The sequence below is a fragment of the Porites lutea genome, chromosome 6 (genome assembly GCF_958299795.1).
Source record: "Porites lutea chromosome 6, jaPorLute2.1, whole genome shotgun sequence".
Lineage (NCBI taxonomy): Eukaryota > Metazoa > Cnidaria > Anthozoa > Scleractinia > Poritidae > Porites > Porites lutea.
This window is the reverse complement of record NC_133206.1, coordinates 31,892,024-31,917,023: the sequence shown is the minus strand read 5'-3', so window position 1 is coordinate 31,917,023 and position 25,000 is coordinate 31,892,024. Positions and strand designations below refer to the sequence as shown.

Genomic DNA, 25,000 nt, shown 5'->3' with positions numbered 1-25,000 from the left:
TTCAAAATGTACTGTACAAAACGAAGTTTCAGCGGTAGAGATCTTTCCTTGTCCGTATATTCTCCCTCAATTGGGGGGCCTATCTCTACAAAAATACTGTGAAGCGTAGTTTGGTTACTTTAGTAAAGGCTTTCAACTTGTCTTCCCGAAATGTTGTAATATTGTCACTCGATTGTCACCGTATAACTCATTTAGTGTTGTAGACACCTTAGCCATGAATTTTAAAGGCTGCATAATCCCAGTTGTTGCCTATTAGAAGGAAAAGTTTCTGAGATATGTATTTTATTTTATATTTATTTTATTTTATGTTTTTTTTTAGTCCTGTAAAATCCATGAGTAAGGCGTCTATTTCCTAGTCTTACAGCAAGGAGCCCAAAAGTGTGACCTCCTTTAATTAACTCATTATTTCATGCAGACATTAACCAATCAGAAGGCGAGGACAGTTTCCAGCTGGCTTCTGATTGGATTAATTCTGTACGAAGGAATGTGAATAAATCAAGAGCAGTCAGACTTTTGGGCTACTTGCTGTAAGAAAGAAAGCTATATAGCAAAACATCTAATCTATTGAGTGTATTGCTCAAGAGACAAGTATGTGTAGCACATAATCCATATGACAGCCTTTCGATGTCTCCTACGCCAGTTAATATATTATATTTTTACTGATATTGTGGTGTTCAAGTTTCTCATAGTACATGCAAGTTATTACTGCACTGGGTAGGAGAACCACTTTGTGGAGTACAACCAGTCCTCAAAACCTACACTATCGAGGTTGCTCTTCAAATTGGGATACTTGTGACCCGTTTCTGTCATTAACTGGAGAGCTCTGTGGCTAGATCTTTTTATATTAGTCAAACTTCTCCCCGTACTTAATTTTAATATTGGCGTCCCACGGCACAGCAACATCTGTGACTTTTATGCTGCTATCCACTTCGTCGTAAATATTTCTCAATAATAATAATAATGATGATAATGATGATGATGATAGTAATAATAATAATAATTACAATAATAATAATAATAACTCAAGATTTTTCTTCCGCTTTCTAAATATTTCTTCTAATTTTTCTTCCCTTCAGTTCCCCTGGATATTCTCACTCGAGGTCCTTTAGCTTTAAAAGCTTATAAAGAGGCCCTTGCGCGTGGAAAAACCTCTGTTAGGAGGGTGCCGTTAATGCTGATTGGACAAGGCGGTGCTGGAAAGACCAGCACAAAGAAGTCACTGAAAGGGATCCGGTTTGACCCAAACGAGGACAGAACTGTTGGAATAGATGTGGATCCTTCTCATTTCAAAGTGTCCACTGAGACGTGACGGACGGGAGAGCAAGGTAACGACAAGAATTCCGATACAGCCATTTACTTTGACTATCATTTAGCAAGATGTATGGCGGATTCTTTAAAGAGGCAAGAAAACACCACTCAGCGGAATACGGATACTAATTTCCTTGATTCTGAAATTATTGAAGTGCCAGGGCAACCAATAACCACTCAAGAATCAAGAGAGGGAGAAGATATTAAGACACCCTCAACAGTCCAAAAAGAGGAAGCAGCTGTAGCTGAAAGGTTCCCCCGAGGCGATTTAAATGACAACGGGAAAAAGCTTATTCAAGAAAGCCATGGGCTCTCACTTTCAACTGTCCCCGAAGAGGTAGCAGCTGTAGCTGAACAGTTCCTCCGAGGAGATGTGGACGATAGTAGAGAAGACATTTATTTTACTTTTTGGGACTTTGCTGGACAGTCAGTGTATTATGTGACTCATCCGCTTTTTCTTACAGCCAGAGCGATCTTCTTCTTGGTTTATGATCTTAGCCTGAATCCTGACGACGACGCAAAACCCGTGTTAAAACAAGGAGTATACGGCGAAGGTGAAGAAAGTTACAATCTTAAAACAAATTTCGATTATCTTGATTTTTGGATGAGGTCTGTGGCCTCATTAGCCAGAAGTCAAGCTGAAGGTTCTCGACTGGAAGAGCCGCCCCTACTGAAGGTCCCTCCCGTTTTTCTAGTGTGCACTCATGCCGATAAACCTTATGGACATGGCGATCCAAGAAAACTGGCCCGGAAGATATTTGGCTGTCTAAAGAACAAGCCGTATGGTGCTCATCTGTGTGACGTATTCTGTGTAGATAACACAAGTCTGAGCGTCAAAGATTCTGACTGTCCAGAGGTTGTACGTCTACGACAGGAAATAATTACTGTTGCCAAGGAGCTTCCTTTCATGAATGAGACCATTCCAATCAACTGGTTAAAGTTCGAGAAGGCTCTTCAGGCCAAAAAGGAAGTGGGAAACAAACGCATTTCCCTGGAGTCCGCGAGGGATATTGCTAAAAATGACTACAACATTGTTGACGAGAAAGAGTTTGAAACCTTGATGAACTATCTTCATGACATCAGAAGTTTGATTCATTACGAAGACACGGTACGGTTGAATACATTGGTCGTCCTAGATCCTCAATGGTTAGTTGATGTTTTCAAGAAGGTAATAACTGTAAAGCCGTATGATCCTCAAGAAAAGGAATTTTTACATCTATGGCGTAAGCTTGAGTCTAAAGGAGTACTGGATGAAAAGCTTGTGGCTCATGTATGGGGCCCTTTGTTTGAGGACAAAGAAACATTGGAGAGTCTCATTGGAATCATGGAGAGATTTAGCCTTCTATGCCCTTGGTCAGTCCATCCCTCGAGCAACAGTCAGTATCTTGTCCCGTCAATGTTGATGTCATGTCCGACAACTGAGCTTCTTGACCTAGTGGAGTCGGCCAATATTCCTTCCCTTTTTGTCAAATTTTCAAATGGTGAAGTTCCTCCAGCTTTTTTCTCTCGGTTGGTCGTACAGTTTATTCAGTGGGGCAGAGAAAGATTTTGGTCAGAAGAGACTCCTCAGCTCTTTAGGGGTTTTGCTAGGTTTTATACCTCCGAAGATGCATGCTCCGTTATTTTTATATGCCACTCCTCATCTGTTGAGGTCGTTGTTCACGGTGGGAATTCAGCACCTTTCCTACCCAGTAGCGGAGAGGAAACCTGTGCTCGTAGGGTGTGTAGACAGCTGAGCTTGATTCTTGAGTGTATGCGCAATCAGTTTCCCTGGCTGGAAAATATGACATATGAAATGTGTGTCATATGTCCCGTTTGCTCCAAAGAAAGGGAAGTTGCCTTTTGTCAAACCCATGGTGAAAAAATATGCAAACAGGAACAATGCCTTCATTTCTGGACAGTGTCTGAATTGTGCAGTGACACTAGAAATATCTCCTGCAGGAGGTCCGCTATTGCTCGAGACACCACAGTTGAGATCAGCCAGTTTTCCCCTTGGTTCCCTGCTCCAAAAGAACAGGTAACTGAGCTATATTTATACTACGATATTTTGTGGTCACGTGAGATCTCTTAAATTGCAGATTCTCTATCCATCCCCGCCCGCCCCCTCCCCTGACCACGGTAACCAATTTGTAATTTAAACAGTTTCGTCGAATCAAACTTTTAAACAATAGTGCTTGAAAAATAATCCAGGTTACAGAAGTTCGCGTTAACGCATGACTGTTTTGAGCAAGCGCTGAGAGGAAAAGCCGCGGAGTTTGAAACTGTAATTAAAACGTTGGCACTGAAATTGCAAGTAGCGTCAGCTATCTCTGAACGAATGAGGAAAAGAGTGTTATTTTTTCCTTTTAATTTTTTACAGCTTGGAACTGATGAATGTGACGGAGACCCGTTTGCTCTTGATGAAGGTAAGGATAATTAGTAGCCAACCGTAAGTAAGAAAATACCCAGTAAGTGACAAACCGTTTTGTTAATAGACGAATCCAAACGGAAGAGTTCGTACAGTATAGGAGTAACTGAAACCATTGAGTGTAGCCTTGTGTTTAGATGTGGCAAACCACGAACTGACTTTATGAAGTGCTCCTAAAATTTTATTCAAAATCAGATCGGTGTAAAAATTAAGCAATATTTTTTTTGGAGGCTAAACCCTATTTAGACTTGGCTTTTTTGGGACTGGACTGGGCTTGGAGGCTCGTAGCCTGTAGATTTACCGCGGACGATACTTTTACACAGAGTCACACCAAGTCCATCATTGACGCACAGTTTTGATGTCATAATTAGGTAATATAAGGTCAAAATGAATTTATTTTAATAGTCATTTTAAAAAAACACAACAAACCATATTAGCAATTTTAAATCACATTTTCTCCACAAAACAACACTCATTAGAAGATTGTATCGATACAAACGCACGATTGATGGTCTTGTAATTTTTTGCTTCATACTGGAAGACTTTCACGTCATTGCTGCATTGTCATTGTCATTTGCGTCGTGGAGGATTATTTGAGGGTTTTTTTTAGTTAGAAGTGTACGGGATGAAGCCTCCGGTACTTTATCCACCTTGGTAGACGAGAATCTAGAAGGCTGAGACAAAAATATCAGTGAGATTCCTTTATAAGCAAACGACATTTTGATTAGAAACGTAATGGGGAATAATCTCCGGGAAAGAGTGTATAGACGATACTTTTAATCCGGTCCTCCACCTTTGCGAAGTTTTTAGCTATATTTCGACCACATCTTTTTTTTATAACGATATACCAGAGAAAAAATTATGCGTTTAGTTTCCTATGTTTTTAAGTGAGTGTGGTATTGTTTTAATAAATTCTAGGAAACCAAGAAAAGGCATTGGCAGTTCGTAGCAGTGTGTTTGAACATCTTTCGTCCAAGTCGTGCAATGCCGAACTGGTTGTTAGCAAACTGAAGGAGACTCTGCGGCTGGATCAAGCCTCTCTTGAACAGCCAGACTCTGAAACCAAGAAACAGATCCGCTGCTTGGCTAGAGAAGCTAGTCGTTCCAACAGACCTGATGTGGTGGAATACTTAAGAGAAATTACACCTGCTGGGACTACTGGTGAGTGTTTCTCAGTTTTCCTCATAATCATTCCAGGGGTTGTAGTGTTTTCACTTTAGACTCTATCGACCTTTGCTCTAATTATACTCGAGGATTGCTTATTGTTTGATTGCGTTCATGCTAATCTATTTCAAGTTCATTAGATTATTCTTACCTCTTTCATTTAAACATAGTTATTAACTAATTAACTATGATTTAAAGGAGGAAAGATGACCTATGATCTTGGAGTCATGTTAGAGTTTTGATAGATCAAACGTGTGCTATTAACAAATGAGTTTTGCACACTGATATGCATTCTTGATTCCAGGTCCGTTATTACCTGAATGTCTTGACGTTCGAAGAATCCCTTTACGGCAAGCAAGACAGCTTACAATCGATTTGACTGGTATGGATTTAAGGATTAACTCAACCTGTTTGACATCTTAGTTTGTGATCAAATACTTTCTTGAGGTGGAGGTAAAAGTTATCAGCCGAGCCGAAGTCCGAAGCTGGCAACATTGTTTTGAAGAAAATAACAACAAACACACCATCGCACGGAACACAGTTTGACATTCCTCTTGGAAATCGTGCATTGCGCGCTTAACCTTCAAATTAGTTACCAATCTGATAGCGGATAACTAACTAATCTGTAGGTTGCGCTGATTTCCAAAATTGAGTGTACATGTAGGATATTTGCCAATTAGAAAACACAGATAGTGAGTACAATGTATGATAATTAATATTAAAACTATCACTATCATTATCATTTTAAAACTGCTTTATTTAGTCGCAATGTATTAGCACGCAAGTACAAATTGAGGACATGGTTTTACGTCTCGTGCATCCCATGGGCCACACAAAGATCTAGCCTTAAAGGCCTTTTCCCGAGTGTTGGTTCGTCCCCCGGAATCAAACTCCACTTCCTCCCGTTAGCGCTTTACTAAATCAGCTTACTCAACCGTAGCTAAGTTAGTTTAGGTTTAGGTTGTTAGACAACGGCTGATGTTTCGGTTTTTCTTTGTTGTAGTTGCGGACGGCGATAAGTGGAAGTTTGTTGCTGAGAAACTGGGTTTGAATCCCGGAGAGATCCGTTTCCTTGACGAGCGTAACAAGAATCCAGTTGATGCTCTCTTAACCTTTGTTGCGAATCAGCGTTACATGTCTGTGGGAGAACTTTATCAAGTCTTATGCGATTGTGGTATTCCCGTAATCGCCGATCAACTGTAAAATATTAGAAGGTTTTTACGTCAGTGATTGTGTTGTATATCAGTAGCCAAATATGTTATTTTAGTAGCAGATTATTGGAAGGACTTGGATTTTTTTCTTTCCAGCCCCCTGTATCACTAATGGCAAAATCATCTTTCTCAGATTATTCTTTTTTAACCAAACATAGCACAGTACATAAATTTTATTACGGTAAGTTCAAAAGAGAAGAAAAAAGGAAAATCAGGATGATATGCTTTTTCTTCGAACGGTACACACTGAAGGAAAAAAAATAGAAAAGCTTACTGTTAACTTACACTGTGTAAGATGAAAGTAAAAAGATTAGTGCCAGCGAGTATCCAAAGGGTGATTAAAGGGAATTGCTGAGTTCTATCAGCTTGCATAATGTTAAATTACAAGGAAAGTTGCCCTGTAACTTAAGAAGCTTTAGGACGAAGATTTTAGCCAAAAAAAAAAACATGTATAATTTCTTAGGTTGGAATTTTTAAATCAGTGTTGATTATTTTTTAATTTGAGAGTTTAAATATAACAGGCGGAAAAGGGCTGTGTTCCAGAGTTCGAAAATCTTTATGCTTTGTTTAAAATATGGAAGAACAAATAGTTGCTTATTTAAGCACGCCACTCAAGTAATTAGAAAAGAATAGTTCAAATCGAAACACGACATAATACGCCAACTGGCAGGAGGCTACCAGTTGGCTGTTTACAAGCGTGGACGAGGAGGCGCATGTTAAACTCGGGACTTGACTGCTTATTTAGAATGCATGACAGTGTATGCGTAGACTCTTCACATTGTTAGCTTGTAAATTATGCTTCTCAAACTCATTAATAATTCATAAAGAAAATACAAAGAAAATTAATGTTTAATGAGTGTTTGGAAATCGGATGAAAAACTGCTCAGTATTTGCATCCTTAATTTCTCCTTCAAAAATGATTTTGTTTGAGAAGAAATATCAAACATTCGACACAGTGTTTCATCACCAGATGAAACACCTCGAAGTTCGTCAAAAATACTCCGCTGCGCGTCGTATTTTCAACTCTCTTCTCGGTGTTTCATCTGGTGATGAAACACCGCGTCTCATGTTTGATATATTACATGAAATGAGTTGCCTTGAAGTAGTTGAGAATCATAGGATATTATATCGTGCGAGCGAAATAGCAAGTACTCTCAAATTGAGAGCTTGCCCGCAGGCTAAGAATGTTGTCTCATTTAAGTGATTTTGTAATGTCCACATAGGTTAAAGCTGAGGGCTTACAACTCAGAGATATATTTCTTTTATATTTTTGATAATTTCTATACACTTTAAGTGTAAACGTTTAACATAGGTGTTTCTATAAACTGTAAGTGTAAACTTTTAACAAACTGTTTCTATTTGTAGTTTTTTAAAAATATGATCTAATTCACGTAATTTCGTAAGATCGATGTGGCTTAAAGCTTAGAGTTTATGACTCAGAGATATAGTTTTATATTTTCGATAATTTCTATACACTGTAAGTGTAAACGTTTAACAAAGCTGTTTCTATTTGTAGTTTTTTAAGAATATGATCTAATTCAAGTAATTTCCTAAGATCGATGTGGCTTAAAGCTTAGAGTTAATAACTCAGAGATATAGTTTTATATTTTTGGTAATTTCTTTACACTGTAAGTGGAAACGTTCAATAAGCTGTTACTATTTGTAGTGTACTAAGAATATTTTCTCATTCAAGTGATTCCGTAAGGTCGATATGGCGTAAAGCTTCCAGTTTAAAACTCAAAGATATATTAATTCATCTTTTTATTATATAGATTTTTCTTTTACTATAAATCCTCTATAAAGCCCACCGGGGGGCTTATTTATTTTAAGCGCGTTAGAGGTGAGGGAGCGGGGGGAGGGGGGGTGGTAACAAAACGAATTACCGGTACCTTCAGCAAAACAATGAAGTAAAAGACTAGAGTTACGGCTCGCTTTTTCTGTTTTAGACAAGGAAACAACCAACAACCAGAAGATGTTATGGTATCAAAGAACTAGAATGCAAAGTTGAAAACCTCAAGCACGTTAAATTGGAGGTCATGTAGCAGAAGATCAAACCACCTGGGGTCAGTCCACATGAAGTGTTACAATAGTGATTAACTAATACTGTCTATCATTTTTTAATTTGGTTCTGAAGAATAAGGGGCGAGGGAGGGGCGGGAGGGGCTAAAAAAGGTAGAAAAGGGGGAGTTAATTTGAAATGGTAGGGGTTTTATGGAGGATATACGGTATATTAAGAATCAATTGTTTAACTAAACAGAACATTCAGGTACAAGGTAAATCGTAAGTGTATTTTTGAAGATGTTTTCTGTTTAAAGCCGTCGTGCCAATACCAAGAATGCCTTTGTTTTGATCATTATGAAATAAAGATGTGTTTGTAAATCATCTTATTTTGGCTCAGTGTGATGGTTTTCAAAGTCTTGTTGTCAAAACGTTTTCAAGGTGTCACAGTAAAAGCCAGTCGCCAAAAAATGTGTAATTCTTTAAAAAATCCCCCAATAGAGTTTTGAATTGATGACGTCATAAAAATTAAATTCGTGAAATTATTAAAATTGTCCGAATTCTTGTTCGGTCTTACAACTTCAAAAGATAGACGGTATTGCCTGAAACAATAACAAAAACGATGTTGTTCCGTTTACGTTTGCAAAGCACCTTTCCATTGATTACGAGAACAGATGACAGACTCGTGTTGCCTGTCATTATAAAATAGTTTGTTAGTTGTTTTCCTTTGAAGCAATTACCGCTATGTGTTTCCTTTGTGTAAAACCAAAGGACCTAGAAAGTTTTCACAGGACATGAAATATAAGATTCATTCCATCGGCTCCCACTCAAAAAGGAGAGATTTCCGGTGTAAAAATATGAGTCATTCCTGTAGAAATGCACTTACGCTCTTTGATTGCCTGTTCTCTTTCTCTCTTCTTTTAATATCTCAAGGTGTACGAACCTACTAACCGTCAAAGCAGGTGAAATTTCCTTTACAACTTAAGTAGTTTTTTTGTGATGTAACAATGGAGAATGAATGCACGCGCTGATAATGGCCAGTCAGATTCAGTTGCCAATCAATCTTCCGGTGGAAAAGAATCTCTCTGCGCGCGCAACGAAAAAAGATTGTGAGCAGCTTCACGAGTAACGTGAAATACAGTCTGTGATGTGGTTGATTTCATTTTCAGTAACTGGTCAGCAAACTTTAAATCAGTTCTCTGTTGTGGTTCATGCACAAAAACCCCACATTTTCTCTCGCTAGGCGGTGAATATCTTAGAGAACCGACCGTTACTTGATAACTGATAGTTAGGAAACGCCAAGAAACGCAGCGAGGACTAAAACTCACTCGGGTTTCGGAATAGCGTATTTCCTCGAATAAACGCCCTCCCCCAAATAAGCGCCAACACAAATAAGCTTCCCCGTGGATAAGTGCGTTATACTCTTCTTTTAATGTTTTTTTCTATTGCCTCGCTCTTGGTAAACGACTAGATCATTCTCTAGTTCATTTAAAAGAAAGCGTAATAAGCGCTCCCCTTGATTAAGCGCCCTCCTTCCAATAAACGCCCATCTTTTAAGCTGAAATTTGAAATAAGCGCCCGGGCAATTGTTCGAGGAAACACGTTATATGCCTGCAGTGAGTGCAGGCTAGCAAAAAGCGTAGACGAATGACATTCGGAGTAAATTACAGAGTGCCACATTGAAAACTACAAACTCGGACAATTTCACCCAACCAAAATTAAAATGTGTTATCTACTCGAATAAGCGCCCCGATTAAGCGCCGCCTTCTAATAAGCGCCGCATTTGGGATAATAATTAGTTTATAAGCTATGCACCTGAATATGCGCCGCGACCCGGTCCCGCTTTAAAATTCTGTAAGTTTAATACGGATAATTATAATACTTAGTGAAAACAATTTACTTTTCCCGTCCAACTTTCAAATAATCGCCGTCTTCCAATAAGCGCCGAATTTAAGGTGATAAAAAATTTAATTAGCGCCGGGGCGATTATTCGAATTCAGGACAGTACAGCAAAAGGTAAAAAGCAAAAGAAAAAAAGACTGAAATGACAGAATCTCTAAAGATATGAACTTGTAGGATTTAATCACTAGTTAAACAGTAGCAACTACAACAGTGAGATGCCAAGTCAAATAGGACAAAACAATTCAATTAACGGTTTTTTATTCTCATTGACGCCGCTAATTCGTTAAATCCAGAAAATAACAAAACAAAACAAAAAAGAAAGAAAACATCAGGGCGAGCAAGGGCCCACTATTTTTTCCCTTTTCTGCTATTACAGTCCATGTATTTCAGTCTCTTCTGTCAAACCAACCCCGCTAAAAGTTTATCCCCATTTATTAATAGACTTTTTGCTTTTTCAAATTTGAGCCACGAAGTTGCTAAAAAGATAGAAAATCTATTTTGTTTTTTTTTTAGCTGCAAACACATGCACCTACCGGGGCGCTATTTTTCGGCAAGGAGCAGGGAGGCAACGCTTTGTGGACGTTTTGGGACACTGGGAACTAACACTCATTCAAAGATGGCGCGCGGAAGGCATGGTTGTTTTTCTGCCGTTTTTCATCTACTTTGCAAGGTTAGTAGCGATTATAGGCAGATCAAACAGTAAGAACTGTATTATTTATCTTTTAAAACAGTTTTAGAAGTGCTTGTGGTAATGATTTACTCTGCATTTGGTAAGATCTTGACTCTCACCCTCGAAGCTCCGAAGCTCATGTGCTCAATATTGCTTATCAGGTCTATGCACAACTCTTTCAATAGTTCAATCTGCCCTTCCAGGGAATTTTCAACACTTTGATCTTTAAGGGCAAATCGGTGCGTTTCCAACAGCGTATGAAGGTTATATTTGTAAATTGGCCTTTTTTAAAGTCTTATTAAAAGTGCAATGTAGCAAATTGTTTATTTGTAAGCTTAGTAGCCAGGCCTTTGACTTAGAACTGAGTTGGGGGGTGCCGTGGGGGGGAGGTGATGGGTGAAATTTTGAGTTTTTGGGGGATGAAGTTGATCATAAGAACTATAAGAGAGATTGAATTTCGCGTTTGATTGCAAAATCCAAAATCCGGATTTCGAATTCCCCATTGAATACAACCCTAGAGTTCGTGCCTGAAGAAGCAAGATAATTGCTGATTGCTGATGAAGATGATCAAATTTTTTTTTCAGATCGGATGGGTCCTGCAGATGACTTCAACAGCCAGGATTTTGAGCTTATTATCTTTGGCATTGTAAGTGCTGTATGTATTGCTGTTGTATTCAAGCTCCTTAGTGAACCAGATAAACTAAACTGCTGGTACAGCTTGTTCAAAGTAAGATTGAGGCATGGCTTCATGAGATTTTTTGGGGATGTAACTGGCCTAATTTAACTCAAAACTCAAAAGTTTTTAAAATTTAATGTATCTCAAAAATAAAAGATACACTAGTGAAGGAAAAAATATACAACAACATTTTCAGACTCAAAGGAAGAATATAAAACATTTTTGTTAATTGCTCAATTTTTTGAGTATATATCTATGGTTAAATAAACGTTTCTTTTGATCTTTTCATGCAAGACAGCTAAAATCTCTAGGACTGTTTGAGGTCAAAGAGTACATTTTTCAAATACAGATTCAAATTCATTGTTGAATTAATTCTTGATTGATGGCATCAAATTCATTAAGTTTGTTTTTTTTAACTTGCTAAATATGTAGGTTTAAATGATAATATGCTGTTAAAATTAAGTCTTTAAAGTTTTTCTGACAAATAGCAATTTGTCCTAGAGTAGCAGACACAATCTGCTTTGAACAAGTTGTGCCACATTGTTAAATAACCAGTATATACTACTAGGTTGTGGCTTAGAATAGTTTGGAAATCTACATGATATTTCTTGAGTGGACTGATTTATTGACTGACTGACAATTTTCAGAGTGGTCCTTTCAATTCATTTAACTGATTGACCAACTCACTAACTGACTAATTGGTTGACTGTCTAGCTGATTTTCTGACTATCTAACTGACTGATAGACTGACTCCCTAACTTTCTAACTAAGTGACTGTTTGACTGACTGACTGACTGACTGACTGACTGACTGACTGACTGGCTTACTTACTAATTGATTCACTGACTGTCTAAATGGCTAACTTGCAGTTGGCTGACTAACCAGCTGACTGACTTATTGATGGACTGGCTGAGTGTCTAGCTGACTTGCTACTGACTGGCTGGCTGACATGCTGAGTGAGTGACTGATTGACTAAGTGACTCATTGACTGGCTGACAAATGAGCTTGCTGACTGAGCTGCTGACTTACTGACCGACCTATTGATTAACTGATATGGAGTAGCAATATGGACTTGGAGTAGTGACACAATCTGCTTTGAACAAATTGTGCCACATTGTTAGATAATAAGTGTATAATGCCAGGTTCTGCTTTGATTCCTACATTCGATTTGACTGATTTAGTGATTACTAGTATTCCCGGCCATATCGAGGAATTGCAGATTTATATGAATTCGAAATGTATTGATATTCTTGCGGTTAATGAAACTCGTCTCGATGATACTATATCTAGTGGCGAAGTTACAGTACCAGGCTATGCCCTGGAGAGAAATGATAGAAACAGAGACGGAGGGGGTGTCGCCCTTTATATCCGGAATACTATCAATTATGAACGCCTATTTGATCTCGAGTGCGGAAGCCTCGAATGGATTGGCATTAAGGTAATCAAACCCAAGGCTAAATCTTTTATTGTGAGTACGTGGTATAGACCACGACGTTCTAATGTAGACGCCATGAAAGATTTTGAACTTCTCGTTCAGCGAATCGAATCGCTGGGGCTAGAGGTAAATATTTTGGGGGATTTAAATTGTAATGTGGCTGCTTGCCCACTAGAATCACATACAAAGAATCTTCTGGAAATTTGTAACCTTTACCAATACCACCAGTTGATAAATGAACATACCCGAATCACTGAAAAACCCGCTACTACTATTGATTTATTCCTAACAAATAACAAGGAAATTTTTACGCATTCTGGGGTCTGTCACATCGGAATAAGTGACCATTCTCTTATCTATGGAGTTAGAAAATTTTGTATTCCCAAAGGGAAACCAAAGATCGTGGAGTCGCGACAGTTTAGGAACTTTGATGCTAATTCATTCCACGCTGACCTTAACCTAGCACCTTGGCACCTAGTTCATCTGGAAGATAATCCAAATCGTGCCTGGGAAATTTGGTCACGTCTGTTTTTTAGAAATTTGTGACTTCCATGCACCAAAACGTAAAAGGAAAGTAAGAAATAATTATGCTCCCTGGCTTACACCAGAGATAAAAAGGATGATGTTTGAGAGGGACAAACTGAAAAGGGCTGCAATTATCAACAATTCAGATGCTCTTTGGACCGAGTATAAGATTGCTCGAAACAATGTAAATGCTAATATCAGGAAAGCAAAAACTAACTACTATAAAAGGTATTTTGAAACAAATCTAGGGGATATTAAGAAATCATGGAAAGGAGTAAACTCAATATTGGGCCGAAATTTACCAACAACTGAAATAAATAGAATAGATGTTGGAGATAACTCAAGTACTACCCCATTAGAAATCTCTAATGCTCTTAATTATCACTTTACTCACATTGGGCCTAGGTTAGCCGATAATATTCCCAAAACTAGTGTTTGTTTTGAGGACTACATTACGCCATCAAATTCTAGTTTTACCCTGAACGAGACTCACTGCGGTGTTGTTCACCGTTTAGTGAGTTCGCTTCGAGTCGACAAGGCTACAGGCCTAGATGGTATTTCTGCAAGGCTTTTGAAAGAAGCTTGTCCTGAAATCGTGCCTTCTCTCACCCATATAATTAACCTATCCATTAGGTGTGGGTATTTTCCAGACGAGTGGAAAATTTCCAAAGTATTACCTTTATATAAGGAGGATATTAAGTCTGATCCTAATAACTATAGACCTATATCTATTCTACCAGTTGTCAGTAAAATAATCAAAAAGGTTATCTTCAAACAACTTTATGAGTACCTAACTCACAATAATTTGCTGACAGTTTCTCAGCATGGCTTCAGACCGATGCATTCTACTTTGACTGCCTTGCTTGAAGCTACTAACAACTGGTACTTGAATATTGATGATGGCCTAATTAACAGTGTACTCTTTCTGGATCTTAAGAAAGCCTTTGATACGGTTGACCACAGCATATTGTTAAAAAGACTGCAACTTTATGGTCTCGACCCGCATGCAGTTCAGTGGTTCAAATCATACCTATCAAATCGCTTTCAGAGTACTTATGTAAATGGAACTCTATCAGACTATCTTCCTGTTAGTTATGGGGTCCCACAAGGTTCTGTACTTGGACCCTTGTTGTTCCTCATTTATATAAATGACCTACAAGAATGCGAGCTGTCATCATCTGCACTCATGTATGCTGATGACACCTCGCTTACCCTTTCCGCCTATGACCCCGCAACTCTTGAAGAAAAGTTAAACAAAGACTTGGATGAGGTTCAAAAGTGGCTGAAATCCAATAAACTCACATTAAATGTCAAAAAGACAAAATATATGATAATTGGAAGCCACTACCGACTAAGGCATTTAAATGGTGACTTAAACGTTACTATTAATAGTCAACAATTGACTCGGGTGACTAATTATAGGTATCTGGGAATAGAGGTTGACGAGGCATTGGGGTGGCAATCCCATGTAGATACCATCTGTAAAAAGGTATCTGCAGGTATAGGGGCCTTAAAACGTATTCGTTCCCTGGTGCCTCGCCAAACCCTACTGAAAATGTATGATGCTTTAGTCGCTCCTTATTTTGATTATTGCTCCGAAGTCTGGGGATGTATGGGAAAAGGTCTGTGTGACCGACTCCAGAGATTGCAAAATAGGGCTGGGAGAATTATAACATTTAGTGATTATAACACAAGATCTGCGGATATCCTCCAAGACTTGAGATGGGATACCCTTGAGCAAAGACGCTCTAAACAGCTCGCAATAAGTGTTTTTAAATCTCTAAATAACCTTTACCCTGAGAGTTTAAAGAACATGTTTAAACCAACCTCTGGGGTTCATTCCTACAACGTGCGAGGTGCCTCGAACAACACTTTTGTACCAAGGCCCCGTACTGAAGCTGCTAAGGGGGCCTTTAGCTATAGGGGAGCAGTCATGTGGAATGGCCTAGAAAATGTGCTTAAAAACGAGATAAATCTCAACTCTTTCAAGTCTGCCCTATCTCTGTCTTGAACCAGGGATTGCCTTGAGGGAGTTGAGATTTTATTTTAGTTATTTAATGTACCTTCAAGGTTGATTGATTTTTGTGTGATAAATTATAGGATAGATTTTCTTAATATATAGATATATTTTAGCATTAATGTAGTTTCTCTGAAAATTTTGTTTTGTAAACGGCTCACTGGAAGAGCATTTTTAATGAAGTGATACCGTTAATAAAGCTTTATTGATTGATTGATTGATTGACTGATTGACTGACTGACAATTTCCTGATCTTGCATAATTTGTGCACCCCTTGGCCACCACATCGACCGATATATTGACCTACACTTGGTTATGTCTGTTTGTCGAGTGTCGGTCAATGTGTCGGCCGATTGTGGTTGTCCGATTGTCAGCCGAAATGTCCATCGATAGGCTATCAACTTTTTGCCAATACTTCACTGATACTTGAGTACTTGGTGGAATGTAGCCTGCGTCGCAGACATAATTTAACCTAGGTTAGTAACGTCTGCAGAGCAGCCCAGATATCCCTGTTCTGCCTCCCCGCCTGCTTCTCAGAAAGGGCAAATTCTGCTTGTTTTTCCCCACCACTTTCGACCCCTGCCACACCGGCTAATTGTCTTCTAACGAAAAGCGGGGACCACGCAACTACTTTTATTAAAGTGTGTGGGATGGTGGCCACAGTTTTCTTCTCTCTTCCCTCTAAATAATGTTACCCTTGTTTGCCAGAAAAAATGTCATCTCTGTTACCTTATTGTATTATGGTAACTTATTGATATAAATTGATTTATTGTCAGAGCTAACTCTACTGTGTTTTCTTTTTTAACAGAACTGGCCTGGCCCATGCAGACAAAGCTTTTTCCTTCAAGTAAGAATGAACCTCCTTTGAGGATTGTTTATACTTGTTAATACATGTATGTTGTAAATTGGTTAATAAATCCGTGTTTTTGTTTGTAAAAAACAGTTTTATTTTACGTAAGTCTTATCATTTAAATGATAAGAAGATGGAACAAGCTGGCAGGCTTTCTTTGTTACTAATTGAGCGCGAATATCCGTCGTCGTGGAAGTGATTCTATGACCTGTGTGCAGTCGCACCCTCCCCTCAAACAACATCGATTTTGTTTGAGGGAAGGGAGTGGCAGTACACAGGCTAAATCAAAGGAAAAGCGAAATCTAAGCAGAATACAACGCCAAGCTGAAGTGTGTTATACGTGGAACGTGTTGTTCTTTTTAGCTGTGGAGACCCGTATTTTGTTTATCTGTGTCAGCAGCAGCCTATAGTCTTTTCACTCCGTAATGTGTTACGTAGATCACATGCCATCAGCCAACGTAATTGTGGAAAGCATGCTCGACTGTGAGTGTAAGAACGGCAAAAAGCAAAACAACAACTTTGCACGTGCATCACGCATTTTTGTACATTTCTTTGCCGTCGTTGCACGACTACAAGGTGAAACTGCCTAATTTCACGTTTTGTGGAGGACGAGAACACAAGAAAACTGAGACAAGTGTTTTCTGTTTCTGAACTTACATACAGCCTTTTAGAATTCAACTCCAGAGAAATTCGCCAGCATTTGACAACTTGAACGACGTGGAATTTGCGCGATAAAGTTTAAAACAGTGCGAATTCACTTTTTCAAGAGATATTTTCGCAGCTCTCGCCGTCCTGGTTACTTAAGCTTCCTAATATCATTAAATGGATTTCGTCTCAAAGGTTAGCGATTTCTTTGTTTAGAATTCTGTTGTCCATTTACTCCTTTTCATAGCGTTTCTTCGTTCCATTTAGTTTATTTTCTAAATTGGTTGCGCCATCTAAAGTTACTGGGAAGGGTGAACGTGACGGTCCATTATATGCAAGAAGACATCATTTGTCGCGACCTGGTTAAAGGATGAAAGTGAAGTTCTTAAGATCACTGACATCGACTCGCATTTTCTATGTACTCGTACTCATGTACTCATGTTATACATCAGAGAGTGTACCTCTGTTAAATAATATCGTGGTTTACGAAAAAGCGTGTGGGTAATCTTGTTTTACCAACCGAGTAGTGATCTTGTCAGTGAAATGATCATTTAATCTACCATTGAACTTACGTGGTGCGCGTGGTGTTATGGGATGGATTTCGTGCCCTTTCTGCGTGTCATGCTCTCTATAAGTGCCTAAAGACGAGGCAGTTGCCTTCTAACTTTTCCCACAGGAGACTGCTGTCTTGATTTGGACCTTGGAATGGAGAGTGGAGGCATACCTGACAACAGGATAACTGCCTCATCTCAGATCTCCCAAGCCAAGAACGGGCGATTGAACAGAAAAGGATCTTGGTGTGCGTCCACAAGTGATAACAATCCCTACCTGGAAATTGATTTACAGACATTTCATATCATATGCGCCGTGTATACCCAGGGGGATTCCCTAGCAGACAATTAGGTGAAGACATACAGTCTACAGATATCAACCGATGGAACTTTTTGGACAAATTACAACGAGTTTGGAAAAGTTAAGGTAAACTGCATACCATTATTTTCTGTTAGCAGCTCACTTTTCAGGGAAGTACTTTTAACTCTTTTATTCCCAACACTGAAATCTAAGTCAAACAAAAAAAATGTAAACTGCTGAAAAACAAATAGTACAATGAGAAAGCACTGCCAAAGAGGTTTCATTTCAACGATCACGCTATTTTTCTATCTTTACATTGATTTTAGATCTTTTCGGGAAAAGACCGTTGACAGAGACAGAGAAAATGGACATTATCAATAAAGGGTTGTTAACGAAATGGCTGCGATTTGTAACAAAAAGAAGTCATAACAAGTTTTGTATGAGAACCGAGCTGTACGGACTGAAGCAAAAGTCAGGTAAATCAGTTCTGACTTTAAAGTGAAACCATTTCTCTGTTTCCTTGTATTGGTTTTGTTTATATAAAAGAAACGACGCTAACGAGCAACCTTGTACCAAGGGTTTTCTACTCGTTTTCCGGGGGGGGGGGAAGTAGAAGAGAAACCTGTTAACAAGGTTCGCTTAAGCGACGAGAATGCGACGTCATGAATAACAACCGTGAACTTTGATGTTTCGTTTGATGGAACTTTTGCTTGTCAAAACGAAAACCTTGTTTTAGCTCCCATAGTATGACGTCATCTACTCATAGTACAGTAAGAAAGAGAAGATCCACTACCGGTTTGAAGTCAACGTTATCCTCGTTTTAAAAGAATAGTCTTATCCATTAACGAGTTTCAGGAGTCTAAGGTGAATCAGAGACTGAGTCGTTCTAACTCGGGGTTTTGTTACTGATAGAACAAAGTCAAATAACCGAAGTTTAAGTTAGACTGCTGCTCAAGACAATTGTTAAATCTCCGTATCTCTTCATGAATGAGCAATTTCAAGCAGAAATGATGTTCTTGTTTGCTCTATACGCCTTGTTTGCTTTCAATGAAATCAAATCCTTTACAGTTACCTGATAACGCATCTTTCGACAAACATGACGTTGAGATCATTTTCAGATTGGGTTAACCCCGCTAAAGAAATGATTTCCAAAGTCAAATGAATTCTAAGAAGACTTTCAAATTTGGCATACAAGTGCTATAACGATATAATGTTCCTGAGCCACTTCTAAGAAATCTTTTATTTAAAAGGTTATATTTATGATTTTCGAAGAAAATTTACTTTAGCGTTACTAGAGCCTTAGACTGGCTGAGTCTCTTAAGAATTTAGTTTAAGCTTCAGCTCTTTGGAACTCTCTTGGCAACAACAAAAAAGCATCTACGAATATCTCGGCTAAATTTAAGAGTGCAGTTAAGGCCAGTTTGCATTTTGAGTTATTTTACCAGTAGCCTTGCAATTCTTCAGAACCTTTAATTTAATTGGACCCCTACGAGCCAAAGTTCTTTCGTTTTTAGGGCTAGGTTCCGTTGTTAATTCATTGTTTTCCCAACTAATCCCGTAATCCGAGAGCTGCATGGTCGACCTATTTTTGACTGTGTATATACAAAGAATTTTAGGATTGTTTTTAGGATTTTAGCTTTTGTTATGAATGTAATATATTATTATAAATTCTTAGGTTTTGATATAAATCTAACTACAGATAATTTAAAAGTAAGAATTCTTAGCTTTTCAATGGTGTTAAATATTTCTATAATTATCACATCAGCTAAGCTGTAATTTTATCGCGTTTAAATAAATGTTACTATAATTACTATTATTGTTATTTTTATTAGTAGTAGTACTAGTAGCAGTAGTAGTAATAGTAGTACCTCGATAACGAGAAATCTTTGTTTCTGGAAACGACGAAAACGTCAGGCTTTGGCCCAGAAACAAGGAAATTCAGATTGAGCGCGTTTTCTGCAGCCCTAACGCGAAAAAATACGGTTAACATCACTGATACCTCGTGCGGACTGATCAAACCAATATATTATTCCAGTAACAAAAATTGGGAGAAATTTATGACCACATTTGTAAAAATTTCACTGAATCATGCCAAAGGAGCTACGACGGGCTCAACATCGGTACCCCTTTAAGATTATAACTTGTAAATTAACTGTGAATTATTTTATCATTTTCAGTTTTTCCCTGTCTCTCCGGGGCGTACACGCTTCTTAGAAAATTTGAAAACGTGAGGCTTTGTCGCAGAAACAAGGAAACGCGAGGCTCACCCGCGTTTCCCCTTTTCTAAGCGCTAGAAACACGCGGAAACATTATCTTTGTTTTTCCAAAAAGCGAAAGAAGGTTTTGATTTCATTGAGAAACATTTGCTTCCTCATGAATGTATTCCGTTTTTGCTCACCAAGGGGGCGTCGTTCACTTTGTCTACTCTCTCTTGGGTCTTCTAGTCATGTATTCTTGCGAATATAGCGTTTTCAATCACGTGGCAAGCATCAATGCAAATTCATCTCGGTCCATAAAAACACACTCACAAAAAAGTTCTTGGCCAATGGCCAACCATCTTGACCTCACCCTCTCCTTAGAGGCTTGAAGCCTGTAATCTTCAATGTTAAACTAGTGCTTATTCTCTTCAACTGTTACGGCTTCATCTTGAAAATATTATGTTACGTTTCACTTGCAATTTTCAGATGGACATTCAACAAGCGGTCTTTTACCCTCTACGCACATGAAATTTTGTATATAATATCATAGGTGACGAATTACTCCTTAATTTTGGCGCGAAATTTCAGCGTTAATTTGTAATTTCACATGTGAAATTACCAAATTGCCATGGCAACCTGTCGTACGTCCCCGTTTCAAGATGGCGAGGAAGTTTTAAAATGTCGGGGCATAAAAAGACGCTTTAGAAAACCTGAACACACGAAAGAGCACATCAAGAAGGATTCTTAGAGGTATGTTGTGGAAAAATTCTGAAAACTTAAGCCAAATTTTAGCTCTAAACGTTTGAGAGAGTGGAGTTCACGATCGATCGATACGATCCGGGATAAACAAGTCAAAAATCCTCGTCACCCATGATATTAATAGGTAATCAAATGGTATACTCGTGAAATTAGGGAATAATTTCATGCGCGTTTTGTCCAAATCCTAATAATTTCCCTCGCCTAAAGGCTCGGGAAATTATAAGGATTTGGACAAAACGCGCGTGAAATTATTCCCTAATTTCACTCGTCACCATTTGATTACACATACTAATTTGAAACTCGCCAAGAGGCTTCGCTCGGGGATTACACGAATTTACTCAGAATGTGTGCCTTTTGTTCTAATGCAATTACCTCTTGAATAATAACAACAATACATTATTCCACTAACAGAAAATGGAGAGAAATCGATGACCACAGTTTGAGGAAATTTTACTACATGACTAAGCCGTGCCAAAGGGGCTACAACGGCCTGAACATAGGTACCCCTTTATTTAATTATTATTAATACTGTAACTTTAGCTACTAATCAGTAAAAAGCCGCAAAGAGCGTTTCACTAAACGGACAACTCGTATTTTTTGACATTTAAACAAATCTGAGCAAAAGCTAAAATAACAACTCGTAATCTTTTTTTTTACCAACTCTAGATGTAATATTTGCCTCGCACAATTCTGCCCACGGGCATGCAGAATTGCAGTTAAAAGTGTCCGTCAGTTTCTGAGTGAGAGACGGGTGAGTAAATTGTCACGATTTTGTAGCTTGTCGAGACAGGTATTGCGTGAATGCGGAAAAAAAGCTCTCTTCCTTATTCCTTGTAAGATAATTCCTTGGTTGTTTTTGCACTGCAGATCGCTTACTGCGCACAACCCTTGTACTGGCCGTGAAAATAGCTTTTACAGCATCATTCTTTAAATTAATAATAATAATAATAATAATATTAATAATAATAATAATAAGAAGAAGAAGAAGAAGAAGAAGAAGGAGAAGAAGAAGAAGAATTAGTAAAACCTTGGCATGTTGATCTCCTGGCTTTGATGAAGCCTTGTATGAACATTTATTCTACGGCTGGTTCCGCGGGTGAGCAAGACGAAGCGAAATTTGGTGTGTTGACTATTGAATGGCCCCGCATCGGGAAATATTTTGTTTCTGCCCCATAGATCCTTTATCACTGTTTAGTGACCAGGCAGGCTTGTTCGGTGAAAATGGCTGAACATTAGCCATTTTTTGTGCGTTTGTTTGATCCTCGACTTCATATCGTTCCATAAAACGCAGAAAAAAAAAATAAAGTAAAAGATTGCCGTCAACGCCATGATGATGATGATTATTTTGTTTGCTTTATGACCTTAATAAGATAAAAAAAATGACGAAAAATCTATAACCACGTTTGATTTAACTTAATTACGTCGAAGGAGCTACATCGGTTTCAACATCGCATATCCAAATTAATTTTATTGGCTCCTCAGGTTAATTCAAAAGTAGTAAGTAATCTAAGACAAATTTCTCTCAATTCGATGAAAATATCGAGCGTATCTTCATTGAATCGGATAGTGTCCTGATATAGGACAGTGACAAAAGGGCAAAAAAGTCGTATCCGTAAACATTGTTCAGCGTGATTAACTAACACGGTGACCCTTTCTCTTTTTATTACGTTTTGGTTATCTGCTAGGTTTTCTGGGCTAGAAGTACTAGGAAATCACCTTAAACTTATACCGCGCAGTGTCAAACATATTAATGAGGTTACATAATTCTTCTTCTTCTTTTTTTTTTTTTCTTAACCACAATATTATGTGCTACTTGTCGGATAGGTTTAACACTTTGCGGTCAGATCTTTACAGCAAAAAGGCCCTTTTCCGCGTTTTTCACGTGATGCCTGTTTCGGACTTCGAGCTTGTCCATATGCGTACTTGAGGCGATAATTTCCTATGAGGCTGAAACGGAAGCTTCTATCAGGTGATTTCATGACTTACTGTCACTAAAAATGGCTCTCGAAATAGAATAAAAGGAGTGGTTTTATGAGCCTTTTTCAAACTGGACTCGGCGCACGATAGAACAAGGGAAGAATTGAACAGACTGTTACGGTAAGTATGAATTTGGGAATTCAGCGATTCATTGCCCGTCTCACTCGTCTCAATGCGGTTATTAATATTGTATTGTAAGTGTCATAATACGCGTCCTTTTCCGAGCTAACTGTTCCTTAATTGTGCTGTTTTATTGCCGGTTTAAGTTAAATGATAAATTTTCGTTTCTTATATTGAACAAGAAAACCGATTCTCTGAGATAATAGCTTTTAAAAAAGGTTTCAGCGCTTATCTTCAAATGTTATTCATCACTTAAGCGCTTACCCAACAGTGCTTTCTATCGTTAGTTTATACAAAACTGAGGTAACTAGGAAACAGATGCAAACAGGTGGGAGTATTTTCCTCGGGTTATACTCAAGCATGAATATTCAATTTTCATATAAGAGTAGCATTATCAACAATAAACTAATCAGTGACAATATTTGAATCATGACAAAATGCTTAGTGCCGGTGCGGCAAACATCAAGAACTGGGCCTTTGCGACTTCTCATTATAAAGGAAAAGTCACTTTTCCTCGCGCCGCCAAGATTTTCCCCAACTCGCACAAGTTAACCTGCTTGCAGCTTGAGTAACTAACAGACTGATGTATTTCTTTAGCTTCAGCTCATGATGAATCGCTTGGTGATTTTATTGGTAGTTGCAGTTGCCATAGCAATGTGTGCCACTTTACCAAGTGAAGGTAAAATTTGACTTTTTCTTTTTATAAACTTTCACTTGCATAAAGCTGCTACTCACCCATCATTCAGGTTAAAAAGATTATTGAAACACTACCCAGAAAGTCGTCCCATCACAAAATCATTACTTTATTTCCTTTTCCCAGAGAATAATCTAGATTAGTATTTACCAAATCAATGAATAGTTATTTTCGCGAGTTTTGATTGCCTCCCGTAACTCGGAATATCCTTGGGTGTTCACTGTTTTGCGACCGGAGCCAAGATGGTGTCTGGTTTCGAGACATTTTTGGGAGACAAAATTTGTGTGATAAATGAAGCAGTCGTACAAACAAATACGAAGAAAGCGACGAATTTTGGCTTGTCGGTGTTCACTGGTAGGTAGAAATTTATTTTCATGCTGAATTTTGCAATAAAATCGTAAAATGCACTTGACAAAATCCTCGAAATGTTTGTAAACTGTGAACAAAGTTCCTACTAGGTGACGTTTTTAATTTACAAAAAGTTGCGTTTTTCGGTTTTATCCAACTGATTTGGTCGCGTCTCGGCAAATATCCATAACTATTCACCTCCCCTTCGGGGGATAGTTGTATATAATTTTCTCGTTCTTTTGCATAACAACACCATTTTTGCCGCAGTGAGATGAAAAGTTTGTCTCTCAAGATTTTGCATCTCTCTACCTCTCTCCCTCTCTCTCCCCCTCTCTTGTATGAAATTTCTTCTACAGTTTTTTTTGCATTATTTTTGTTTATTTAATAACAAAAAATTTGCTAGAATGCTTACTCCAGGTTGGCCAAAGAACGTTCTCTTTTCTTGAAGCAAAAATATAAAATTAATTTGTTAGAGGATAACAAAAATACAGATAATTTAAAACCTTTAAAAAAGAATATACTGTAAATGCTTGGTTGTTTCTCCGTGTAATGTTTAGCGGAAGAGCCTCTAAAGGGGTGCTATATGTTGAAGTATATTCTGACTGGATTTGATAGAAGGTGCCTGCACTCAGTCTCTAGAGAGCCAAGTCCAAGAACCAAGTACTCACCCGCCCCTCCCATGACAGTCAACAACTCCCACAGAGCTCTGCAATTAGCATTGTGATTCTCAGTCAGACGGGCTTAACTTTGTGCTGCTCTCTACTGCTCAAAGAGTCAAAAGCAACCCCTCCCTACCGCCACCTTACTTTTTGACAGAGAGCTGCCAGCCACCCACACACTCTGCGACAAGATAAAGTTTCATAATTTTTAGTAAATTGGCCAAAATGCCTTTAAGAGCTAATTAACTGTTGATTTAGCACGTAATATAGCTGTTACATTTGGACAAATTATACATCTTGAACCGCGTTTAAATTCAACTGCCGTACGAAAGGTTGATAGTTGAGCCATTGTTTACGTTTTCATTATGGCGAAGGGGGTGGAGGTAGGGAGTGGAGCGCATTAATCTATAGAAAGGCAAAAGAAAACCGTTTAGCATTTACATCTCATGTCTCCTATTGTTTTTCCTATTTGCTAGTTTTATTACTGTTAACCATTTTGCATTTTGTCTTTCACCAGGAGCTCCTTCCACTCTTCTTAGCCGCCAAAAGCGAAGCAACTGTCACCACATCTGTAGCTTCTGTATA

At 38.4% G+C, this 25,000-nt stretch overlaps 1 protein-coding gene and 2 long non-coding RNA genes across 4 annotated transcripts in view; 2 read left to right on the top strand and 1 right to left on the bottom strand.

Annotated features, from left to right (window-relative positions):
• The window catches only part of LOC140941009 (uncharacterized), a 141,204-nt gene that overhangs the window by 42,873 nt on the left and 73,331 nt on the right, over window positions 1-25,000 (bottom strand). The gene's annotated exons all lie outside the window — the stretch shown is intronic.
• Window positions 1,078-6,082, top strand: LOC140940722 (uncharacterized). Its single transcript, XM_073389683.1, has 4 exons — window positions 1,078-3,325; window positions 3,668-3,713; window positions 4,634-4,876; window positions 5,883-6,082. Exons 1-4 carry the CDS (start codon window positions 1,382-1,384, stop codon window positions 6,080-6,082), a joined length of 2,433 nt encoding a protein of 810 aa, XP_073245784.1. The 5' UTR covers window positions 1,078-1,381.
• Window positions 20,561-25,000, top strand: part of LOC140941008 (uncharacterized) — a 4,746-nt gene continuing 306 nt past the window's right edge. Inside the window, exons 1-3 of one of the 2 annotated variants that reach the window (XR_012166407.1) lie at window positions 20,561-20,608; window positions 23,312-23,393; window positions 24,933-25,000. The exon at window positions 24,933-25,000 is cut by the window's right edge and continues 306 nt beyond it. This is a non-coding gene — a long non-coding RNA (uncharacterized lncRNA). Of the gene's footprint in view, window positions 20,609-21,629; window positions 22,715-23,311; window positions 23,394-24,932 lie in introns of those variants that run through there. The other variant, XR_012166408.1, reaches the window with a different exon arrangement.

Coding starts and splice junctions, on each gene's coding strand:
- LOC140940722 (XM_073389683.1), top strand. CDS start 1,382: ATGGCGGATTCTTTAAAGAGGCAAGAAAACACCACTCAGCGGAATACG. Junction 3,326..3,667: donor TCCCTGCTCCAAAAGAACAG/GTAACTGAGCTA, acceptor AATTTTTTACAG/CTTGGAACTGATGAATGTGA. Junction 3,714..4,633: donor CCCGTTTGCTCTTGATGAAG/GTAAGGATAATT, acceptor AATAAATTCTAG/GAAACCAAGAAAAGGCATTG.